General features: G+C 41.3%; 1 protein-coding gene across 2 annotated transcripts in view; it reads left to right on the plus strand.

Annotated features, from left to right (window-relative positions):
• The window catches only part of TAFA1 (TAFA chemokine like family member 1), a 354937-nt gene that overhangs the window by 262432 nt on the left and 80332 nt on the right, over positions 1 to 12173 (plus strand). For both annotated transcript variants that reach the window (XM_007061474.3, XM_043551799.1), the window contains one exon: positions 11679 to 11819. In XM_007061474.3, the coding sequence (XP_007061536.2) occupies positions 11679 to 11819 (141 nt within the window). The remainder of the gene's footprint in view (positions 1 to 11678; positions 11820 to 12173) is intronic.

The raw sequence follows: 12173 nt of genomic DNA on the forward strand, positions 1-12173 counted from the left end.
GCTCAGTGGTTTGAGCATTGGCCTGCTAAACCCAGGGTTGTGAGTTCAATTCTTGAGGGGGCCATTTGGGATCTGCAGCAAAAATTGGGGATTGCTCCTGCTTTGAGCAGCGGGTTGAACTAGATGACCTCCTGAGGTCCCTTCCAACCCTAACATTGTATGATTGTGATTCTCCTGCTCTGGGGTTTTTTGACAGTTACACATTTTAAAGGGAGTGTTATCATTCTGGCACAGGCTTTTATCTTTTAGTGCCTTATTTTCAGCTTAAAAAGTCCTATTTTCTTTTCTTTGTTTTTATGTTGAGTATATCCAATATAACTATTACTGCTTTGTTTGTTTTGTCCCCTTTTTGGTCACTCCACCATTTAACCAATTCCTCCTCTGATCTGGCTGCAACATAGTTTGCTTTTTTAACTGCTTCTTGTAGAGTTTTGACATGTTTATACTCCAAATATTCCCAAGGGCTGACTCTTGTCTCCCCCTTTGATGCAATGGGTTTTAATCACCCTGGCTGCTGACCTTGTTAGGAATGTGCATCTTCCCATTGACACCCCATGATCTCAATCTTCACGGCTGTCAGCCTTGATGGGGATGTGCGTCTCCCCCCCTTAACAACGTAGTCTTAATCTCCATGGCTGTTTAGCCTTGATGGGGATTTACGTTTCCCCCTTTAAATTCTGTGGTCTCGATCTCCACACCTGACAACTTTGATGGGGATGTACGTCTCCCCCCTTTTTTACTGTGGTCTAAATCTCCACACTGACAACTTTGATGGGGATGTACGTCTTCCCCTTCTTTGAATATTGCAGTCTTAAGTTACACACAATTGCCGGCCTTATTGGTTGGAGACTTTGTGCTATTCTAAGGTATGTATGTCTCATGCCTGCGGGGGGGGGAGGGCTCCCCTGGGACTTGCAATGTAACGTGCAATGAGGAAATGGGACCACCAGTTTGCACTGCCTACCGCTTGCCTACCCACCCAGTCCTGGGCTTAACGCACAGCCAATCGCTTGCTAGTGGTTTATTCAAGTGCTCCATAACACACCCCTTAGTTTAAACATGAGCTGTAGCTCACGAAAGCTTATGCTCAAATAAATTGGTTAGTCTCTAAGGTGCCACAAGTACTCCTTTCCTCTTGCACTCATCTTCCCTCCCAACTGGTACCCTTATTTAACCCCTCTGCTTGGACTACATGTGTCTAGGTTCCTTTTGCACTTAAATTTTAAAAGTGGGAACAAGATGTGTCTGAAAGAGGATGAGAGACTTCTATCCCTGGCCTAATGAGGTGGTAAATTAAAGATACTCAACTCCTTTGGATTTCAGTCTCAGCTCCTTAATCACCTCACAAGCTTGTATCCCGGATGAGCCCCCAAACTGAAGGACCAAAATGTACACCATGTAGAGTTTATTACACACAGCGCTGGCGGAGTGTCACCTTGCTTATCAGGCTCAGAGACACTGCAGAACAATTAATTACAATAGATTATATAGGGTGGTCACTGGGTAGAGAGAAGCGACGGGGATGGGTTTTCCCAAACTCCTAGATAGGTTTTAGCAGCAAGACAAGATAAGCACAATAAGCCAATGGTCTAAAAGATTACATAATGGCTCCGCCCAAGGCTCAATAACATATTGCTGACACACAATGTCTATTAAAGTATATAGGTTAAATCCTAATTTTGGGGTCCAGGGGAATAAGGGAGCAGCTTTCCCAGTTGACCAACAGGTACATTCCTGGAGATTTAGAGCAAAAAAGGAGTAATTAGTACTTAACTATAACAATTGTTTGTAAGTTTACCCTTGCATTTCTGTGGGCTAAGATTGGCATACATCTGTGAGGGAAAGGTGTCATAACTCATGTCAATCATATTAGGCCTCTCCCCGAACTTTGTCTGGGATCTGAGGGGTATTGTACCACTATCCCCTCTCTGCATTAGGGAGTAACCGTGAGGCCTTTCTCCATGCGTCTATAACTCATGATAAGGATGCTCAGTTACATTCAGATTTATGCTGACTCCACTCACTGACTTGAAACGCACAAGGTTATCTGTTGACCCCAGCTTTCTCTTAGCTATGTATTGTTCTCTGTTAGCCAACTCCCATGGCCCAGGCCAAGCTGTGAACTCCAAGCCTATATAAAAAGTTCTTATCAAAAACTGTAGTTAAGATCTTACATCCACAGCAAGTGGATTTTGGCCCTTCATACATCTGTGGCTTAGTCTCAAAAATGTTTGGTTTTATGCAAAATTAAATGTTCTCTGTATTTTTCTTTATAATCAAATGGATTTTTCCTCAGAGAACAGACCCCATGTCTATAGAATGCTATCATTCTAATCTTGTGTTTGTGAAAATAACTTTCCAGCCTAAAACTTAATGATCCACAGCAGGAATCTTTTATGATGCCATTGTTGTGTGGAATAGTTCCACGCTTGAAATAGCATATCTCCTTTGGCCCACATAATGAACGAAACAAATAATGGGCACTAATGAAAAATGTAAATACGTATGTACCACATAGACCACAAAAAATCTTTTCCGGTCTGTTGGGTGAATAATGCACCTAGTCTAAAGGGGTAACCTTGCTGAGCATATACTATGTATTGTAAATTCACAACTGATATTATATATTAAGATATAGCATATTGCTCCCAACTTGACTATGTCAATTGTCACAATGGCATAAGTTAAGGATGAACTGGAAGAGTTTTAGCTTTAGGATTAAATGTGCATACTTTTGTTGCTGCTCTAATGCTGTTAAACTTTATGGGCCATATTCAGCCCTTGTGTATCTCCACTGAAGTTTAACAGAGTTCCATCAATTAGCCCTTGGTCTACAGAAGTATCAGAATCAAGCCTGGTTTCTTCAGACATCTTCACTTACCCAAATCTCTGCTATGTGCCACAGTGCATCCCTGTAACATTGATTCTTTTCTTTCTGAATCAGATATTGATTGTCACTGGCCCATAGAAATAAAAATTGTGGTACGTGTGGTGTGCCTATGATGAGTCTTTTGTTTGTTGACTTATGAGCTGCCTGATGGAGTAACCTGGGATTCTGTGTTTTCCATCTGTTGTATTTTTGCAGGTCAGAAGCAAGAACCTATTGTGTAGCTAATGTAGTAGCAATTTATTATTTCTTAGAATAAAGTGAAGTATAGTATTTTCCCCTGAGTCCTGGGTAATTGGTAGTTCTGGCACATTAACTGACATAAACATTTTGATTAAAGCTTATGAATGTATTAATTACAGCTGGGAAGCTTCCAAAGCTGACGTGAACCACAAAACTGTTCAAATTGCAACCTCTAAATCTGTATTCTTTTACAAATTGGTGAAATGACTATCACAGCATTGCCTTCGCTTTGTCTAGACCAGTCATAAAATAACATGGGATAAGCAGATGTGTAAAATTTCATTATTCCATATTAGTTCCTGTAAGCTCACTTTGAATATCTTTAAAAGGCTAAAGTGTTTTCTGTGTTACTGGCAGGCTGTTGAACATTTACTTGAAGTCTAAAGCAGTTTAATTCTGTAGGAAGGTGTCAGTGCTGTTCTATGAGCCTTTAGTAACATTTACATGTAATTCAGTAAAAGTCAAAATAACAGCTCCTCTTGCTAATTAGGTAGTCGACAACATAGGAACGTAGACAAGGTAACGTCTATGCTTGTATAAATACACTGAATTCTTTAACACCAGTAATAATTCTGGCAAACTGGATGGAAATGTTTTGGTTATAGAAATTGAGCCATGTTCTTACCTCTTGTTACACCTCCCCCATGGATTGCATAGGGGTAACACTTGGCAGAATTCAACCTAGTGAGCCTGCAACCTTGTTGCCTGTTTTGTGAATACCACACAGCTTCCTACAACAACATTTGAGTGGATGGAAGTGCCTGGTGTCATGGTGATTGGTGGGAGGCAAATCTAATAGAGTGTCTGAATTCTCAAATCATTGGTTATATGGCCCCAAAAAGAAAGGCATCTCTTATCTATCTACTCTTTGTGCCTCTGCACAACAACCCAAGAAGTCTCAACTAAATGCTGCTTTACTCATGCATTCATGCACACTTGCATTCATTATGACTGACCTGCCTTACGAAGGTCCATTAAGTGGAACTCATTTCAAGCACAGATGGTCCTGAATAGTTTAATGTCTGCCTGGTGGCCAGAATAAGTGAATTCTTGATGGCCTTAGACTTCTGATCACATACATGCAGCCAAGGAGGAAATGAAAACATGTTTATCATTTTGATAAACAGCCTCTTTCATTGCCGCAGGATGCTCTATGTAACTCGGTGGAGTCAAATACTATTAAATTGTCATCACTGTCAAAAAGAGAACATATAAGTTTTGCTACCTGACTCATAGCTAATGACTTTCACAATGTATAACACAAATCAAGACCGCTGTTTGCCTTTTTTATGTTTGTTTACTGATAAGTTCTGGGTCTGCGAGACTGCAAAGGCAAGTTATAGTTTTGAAGTGCAAAATATGCTTTCATTATTACCTCTCAGCTAAAGATATAAAAAATAGAGATGACTAGAAGATGGCTTTTGGCTTCTTCCAGGCATGCGCTCAGGCCCTATAGCTGATTAGATATTTTAAATCACAGCTGCACACAGTAGGTTCGTACTTAGGGTAAAATATTTCACTCTATGGTCTCTAAACACGAGGTAGCTTTATAACAGAGAGATAGCTGGACACCTTTTCAGGCGTTCAGTATTCTCCAATTAAAATTAAACCATTTGCAGGAGTTAAATTGTCCCTGTTTTGCTGTCAGAATCAGGGACATAGACCTCATAACTTTTACTGCTTAACATTTTAAACCCATGCACGGCAAAGATTTCTAAAGCTGGAAAAAGCAAAAAAGCATCCTAATGTAATAGATGGCAGGTGTCTTGATAACCCAGAATGCACTCAAGATGCAAATTCTATCTAGCATACTTTTTCAAAAAAAAAATGATTTTTTTCACCCAAAATTCTGAGTCACTTGTGAATTTGTCACCTATGAGGGGTTGACCGTAAAGCTGGTGAGAAAATATTCATTCAAACAGTTTTCAGTTGGAAAATTCTGCTTCAACGGAACTGCAATTTTTCACCAAATTGTATCGACATCAATGAAAATATGTTTTGCAAAAAAAAATAAAAAAGCGGGGGAGGGTAATCTTTAAAAGGTCACAACATCCTGTTTTGACCTTTTGTGGAACAAAGAGTTCCGATTTTTCTTTTTTGTTTTGAAATGACTTTTCATTCTGAAATGTACTTTATTTCATTTTTTTTTTAAATTAAACAGAGGGTCAAAACCATTGTTCTTCATTATTTCCCAATATGAAACCACAGTGAATATTCACATTCTAAAATGCTCGCCAGGAGCCATGCTGTCTTTCTCGTGGGGACGTTATGTGATCCCCGATGAAATGGGAAGTGGCCCAAGCATTAGTAAGCTGGAGGTGAGAGGGCCCATGAAACAGTCTCTCTAAAATGTGGTCTGCAGTATGAAAGTGTTGAGAAGCTGATTTATGATGATAGATAATATATGAATAAACGTGTTTCATAGAGGGATGGGCCTGAACTGCAACGTTCGGTTCTGGATCTGAATTCCAAACACCCCAAAGTTCAGCATATTTGGATTTAGGGTTTTATGTCATCCCATTACATTGTTGAATCAGAGCTTTTAATTCAGTCTCCCCTTTAGTTCTGTGGTATATCTTTATGCAAGTAATATAGTTTTAGGGTATGTCTACACTGCAGTGTAAGGCTCGGTTTAGTGGAATTCAAATCAGTGGATCCTGGATTCGAGAATCCAGGGCTTGAGCATCTACACTAGCTGTCAACCCTACGTTAAGAAGTTTCTAACCTGGGAGTCCAGGGTCCACACTGCAGTACGCAGACCCTAGTCCAACCAAGCATATCCCAGACTTCCTAGCGCCTTCCTGAAATGTGGCTGCTCTAGCCCTTTGTTTGTGGTGCAGTGTGGGAAAACCTGACTTTCCACCAAATTTGACTGTCCAGAGGACAAAGAAAGAGGGATAGTTTTGCTGGACTCCCAGGGTATGTCCACACTACAATTAAACAGCTGCAGCTGGCCCATGTCAAATGACTTGGGCTATGGGACTGTAAAACTGCAGTCTAGATGCTCGGGGACCTTGCCAGGTCCCCGAGCATCTACAAAGCCACCCCCATGGGATCATGGGGTTCAAGCCCTGGGTTAGCACAATTTCTGTGTAGACAAGAAGGATGCTTAGGCTTGAGCCTGAGTTTGAACCCTGGGCATATACTGCAGTGTAGACATACCTTTAGGGGTAAATTTTCAGTGCAGCCTTTTCCTCACTTCCCCATGCTTGTGCACAAAATTGCATGGACACACGCATGCACTTCCACTTGGTATGTGCACTTTTAAAAGGTAGACAGCAGTGCATATACAATGTTAGAATTTGCTTCTGCAAAACCCAGTGCCGGTGACAGATTTTGCAGGGGCAAATTAAAATTATTATATGCAGGGCTGACTATTTAACAGCGTTTAACCTGAAAAGTCTAGTCCCATGTACCAAATTTTGCCTGGAAATGTGTGGAACAAGGGGCTGAAAACATACCCCTTATAAATTGAGAGTTTCATAGATTACCAGTCCAGAAGGGACCATTGTGATCATCTAGTCTGACCTCCTGTATAACACACGCCAGAGAACTCCCCCAAAATAGTTCCTAGAGAATAGATTTTAGAAAAACATCCAATCTTGACTTAAAAATTGTCAGTGATGGAGAATCCACGACCCTTGGTAAATTGTTCCAATGGATAATTACTCTCAACATTAAAAATTTACACCTTATTTCCAGTCTGAATTTGTTTAGCTTCAACTTCCAGCTGTTGGATCATATTATACCTTTCTCTGCTAGATTGAAGAACCTGTAAATATTTGTTCCCCATGTAGATACTTATAGACTGTAATCAAGTCACCCCTTAAGCTTGTCTTTCTTAAGCTAAATAGTTTGAACTCCTTCAGTCTATCACTGAATCCTTTAATCATTTTTCTGGGTCTTCTCTGAACCCTCTCCAATTTATCAACACCCTTCTTGAATTGTGGGCACCAGAACAGGACACTGTATTCCAGCAGGGGTCACACCAATGCCAATATAAAGGAAAAATTAACCTCTCTATTCTTACTCAAGATTCCCTTGTTATGCATCCCAGGATCATATTAGGGGTTTGTTTGTTTTTTTGGCCACAGCATCAGACTGGGAGCTCATGTTCAGCTGATTATCGACCATGATCCCCAAATTTCTTTCAGAGTCGCTGCTTCCCAGGATTGAGACCCCCATTCTGTAAGTATGGCCTACATTCTTTATTCCTAGATGTAAATATATACATTTGGCCATATTAAAACAAATATTGTTTGCTTGTTCCTATTTACCAAGTGATACAGATCACTCTGTATCAGTGACCTGTCTTCATTATTTACCACTCCCCCAATTTTTATGTCATTTGCAAACTTCATCAGTGATGGTTTTTTTCTTCTTCTAAGTAATTGACAAATATGTTAAATAGCATAGGGCCAAAAACCAAACCCGGCTGGACCCCACTGGCAGCATACCAATCAATGATGATTCCTGGTTTACAATTACATTTTGAGACGAATCTGTTATCCTATTTTCAATCCATGTGATGTGTGCCATGTTAATTTTGTATCATTTTAGTTTTTAATCAAAATATTGTGCAGTACAAAGTCAAATGCCTTACAGAAGTCTAAATATATTCTGTCAACACTGCTACCTCCATCACCCAAGCTTGTCATCTCATCAAAAAAATATATCAAGTTAGTTTGGCAGGATACATTTTCCATAAACCCATGTGGATTTCCATTAAGTACATTATGCTCCTTTAATTTTTCATTAATTGAGTTCCGTATCAGCCACTCCATTATCTTTCCTGGGATCGATATCAGGCTGAGAGAGGTCATCCCATTTATCCTTTTTAAAAACTGGCACATTAGCTTTCTTCCATTCTTCTGGAACCTCCCCAGTGTGCTAAGACTTAGGGTAGGTTGATGCTATGGGACTAATTCGACCTAAGTTACGCAACTCCAGCTATGTGAATAACGTAGCAGGAATCGATGTATGTTAGGTCAACGTATTGCGGTGTATAGACTGCGCTGGATCGACGGGAGAAACTCTCCCGTTGACTTACCTTATGCTTCTTGTTCCAGTGGAGTACCAGAGTCGACGGGAGAGCAATCAGCAGTCGATTTAGCGGGTCTTCAGTAGACCCACTAAATCAACCCTTGGTGGATTGATCACCGCATGTCAATCCCCCAATAAGTGGATACAAGCCCTTACTGAAAATCAACATTACCAGTCCTGCAAGCTCCTTAGCCAGGTCTTTTAAAAAAAATTTATCCAGACCTGCTCATTTTCAAATGTCTAACTTTAGTAGCCTCTATTTAACATCCTCCAGAGATATTCTTGGAATTGAAAGTGTTATTGTCACCATATGATGAGATTATATCATCTGGTTTTTCCCCAAAGAATATAGTTTCTGAACATGAGATTTTGCTCTTCTTGTGTGGAAGAGTTGGGAAGCTACTTTTTGTATGAAAATTAGAGGCTGTGCAGATTAGACAAGTCCCAGTTAATAAGAGGTTTAACTATATATTGGTAACAAAAGGTTTTTTGAATTGTCTTAGTTTCATTGCATTTTTACCAGCTATAACCTTTAGAGTTTTTCTGCAGCAACTTGAGGGTTTCCACATTATAATTACATAGATGTTATAAAGCTCATCAGCCATGACGCATTATTTTGCACAGATAATCAAGTGAGCAAGACTAGTTTTTGTTAACTGACCTCATGTAGATATTAGTACTCATCCACAAAATTAAGAGGAAAATAGAACATTTAGCTTACTCACAAGTATTTACTGTACTGTATGTGCAGCGAAGGATAGAATTACCTTATTGTGTACATTTTTTCCTGTTAGAAGCCAAACTTACACACATAAAAACCAGAAAATGAACTGCAGTCAGAACCACAGATACAAATTTTCATGACGTATGTATGGCCTGATTTTAAAGCCAAGCAGATCAATGGGAGGCTTGTCTTTGACATCACTGGGATCCTGGTGGAGCTTTAGGGAAAGCATTTGCTGTGAATGGAGATTTTGTTCATAATTCATATTAAGATGTAAACACATAGGGCTAAATCTTGAGCAGCAACGAGTGCCCGCATTTCCTCTTATTCCTCTGGGACCCTCGACGGGGCTTTTGTCATCAAGTAGCACCTTCAAGCTGTCTGAATTGTGTGATCCATTTGCTGTTGCACATCTTGTCTCTGAAAGAGCTGTGTCAGGTAGCCACATGTGTGTATACACAATACAGGAAATACAGGAAACAGCTCTTCTTGTCAAGAGTAGTTAAATATTAAGGACCGTGCCTGTCTGGCCTGGAGCTGGCAAGCTCATCAATACTAAACCTCATGAGTACGTGACCGAGAGTCATTTACCTCAACAGACATTAACCAGCTTTGATTGACTCATTCTTGAAAGGTGAAGGTTTGAATATTTAAAGTTGTAAAACATGTCCACGCAGTATGAGGCCTCTTGTGCCACTGCCTACTTTGGATTGGCTTGTTCCTTGACACTGCTCTGAGTTACTGGAAATACTTGGGTCCTCTTCAAACTAAGTACCTTTCCTCTGTCAATAAAGAAAGAGCTGCATAAGATCACTTTGTAATTCCTGGATTTACTGTACTTCCCGTACTGCACAGGACTGTAATTACAGAGATGGGTCTCATTTATTTTGGGCTCGATTTTCACAGCACCTCCTGAGAGGCGCAGAAGAGTGAGGAGAGTAGGAGGGAAGTAAGTTCGCCCACTCCCCTTACTGCCCTGCTGAGATTGTGACCTCAGCTGTAGGGAGGAAAGCAGGGCTATTTGCCCACTACTTTTCACTGCAACCATGTCAGTGGGCAGTGTGGGGCAGGAAGTGAGTGAAGCCCTGGCTCCTGTCTTCTCCCAGACCCCGTGCCACCTTCATACTATTCAGCGTAGCTGGCTGGTTGCACAGGCTGAGAGTAGCCACACAAAGAAATGAACTAACTTACTCTTCTCCCAGAACAAGGGGAAGCCGGGCAGGAATTGTGAGTCCTAACTTGTTATCTGGTGTGCTGTTGTGGGGCAGCTCCTCGCTGCCTGTTCTCATGGCTGATTGCAAGGTTACAATCTAGCCTTTGGATTTTTGATCCATAGAAACAATGGACCTTTTCCATTAGGCGGTTCCCTGTAGCTAAAGCAATGCGCCGTAGCATCTCATGGTGGGGTTAAAATAATATTGCTTTCATAGCCCAGTGAGCCTTCTGACATGTCCTGCTCTTGTGTGTGGATATTTTTGTATTAAGATTACCCTGACGCTGCCAAATGTATGCAGCAAGTTCATGAAGTGGACAAATATCTGCGAAAGAACAGACTGGGACTATAAACACTTAGTAATTATGAGCGAAATGCAATTTGAACTCAGGGCTGGAGAGATTAATGAGCAGTGCAGTCACCCACCATGCTGCCTGATCGTCCTATACTATATATTGCTCAAGTGAATGGGACTAATGCTCTGGTTGTGTCATTTACGTACACAGCATATGCCACAAGCAATGTGTGGTCAGAAGCCCGACACTATCTATCTAGTGCTGTGTCTACAGCTGGAGCTAGGAGTGTGGCTCCTGGCTCGCATAGCTTTACTGGCACTGGCTCTTATCAAGCTAGCGGGCTAAAAATAGCACCATAGCACAGGCTGTGAGCAGCAGCATGGGCTAGCCACCCTGAGTACATACCCCAGGGGCCAAGAGGGGTAGTATTTGCTAGCTATGTTGCCACTGCCCATGCTACAGCAGCTACGCTCCAACCTTTAGCATGGTACCTTGATGACAGCTAGCGCAGGTATGTCTGCGTGAGGTGGGAATCTCACCCCTAGCCCCAAGTGTAGACTCCCTCTCCATTTATCTGTCTGTGTAATCAATCTTTTGTAAATGCGCTGAGTAAGACACAAAATGAAGGAAAGGAACATTTGGGCCTCATGACGTTAGACTCAATGGGAATTTTGCCTGCATCGGGACTGCCAGATCAGGCCATTGTTTTAGGTGCGAAGGAAAGCAAAATTGGACCATGCTGTGAGTCCTAGGGAACTGATTCTCCCCCTGCAGAATACGGGGACCTGGTTAGAGGCGAAGCTGAGGAGTTGGACATGGGTTCATTTCCAGGTGGATTCTCTGAGATACGGGGATTGTATCAGAGAGTGTAACCTAGTAGTATGGGAGGAGAGAGATGAAATAGAACATGTAAACCAGGCAGCCATTTTCATTCTGCATGAACTAGTCTGTACTCCTTCAGGTCCATATTGTGCTATACTCCCTAATTCACACCCAAAAGTTGTATTCCTGTCCGTGGAGCTACTCACAATGCAGATAAGCGGGCTTTGGTGCTGTATCTACTCTTGAGCCTTTATTTTGCATTTCCTATAGCTTCTGAAGTATACTAATACCTGCCTTAGACAAAATTGTCCGTAATGGGAGACAACACTTTCTTAATCCCTCTTATAAGAACCTTTCTTCACAAAGGGTGAGAGTAGCATGCTTGGTTGCTTAGACTAGCCATTGCAGTTCTTCCTAATCAGAGTGTCAATATTCTCTCTTTGTTGCCAGAAGGAGGAACGTGTGAAGTTATAGCAGCACACAGATGCTGTAATAAGAATCGAATTGAGGAAAGATCACAAACAGTAAAATGCTCCTGCCTCCCTGGGAAAGTGGCCGGGACAACACGAAACAGACCTTCCTGTGTCGACGGCAAGTAGCTCATCCAGTATATGTGTGAACTGAATATGTAACATCCAGTATATACCTAACGCTAGATATGTTATGTAGCAAACCTACTTGTATTCTCTGGTTTAGCTTGTTAGGAAAAGATAAACTATAAGCATAAATGGTTGACCGAGGAGATGGCCTTTGACATCACCAGTATACATTACAGCCTGTTTCGGCAATCCTTGCCTAGTTTAAAAAGGATTTACTTACACTCCTAGTCGCATTACAGTCTGTGGGGCTTCTCACAGAAGTAGAGCAAACCTGGTGACAAGAGCGAGCCCTTAGTAAACAATGGGCCAAAATTATCCTTTGTGTGTCTCCATTGGGCCCTCTCAT

This window comes from Chelonia mydas, chromosome 7, assembly GCF_015237465.2.
Source record: "Chelonia mydas isolate rCheMyd1 chromosome 7, rCheMyd1.pri.v2, whole genome shotgun sequence".
Lineage (NCBI taxonomy): Eukaryota > Metazoa > Chordata > Testudines > Cheloniidae > Chelonia > Chelonia mydas.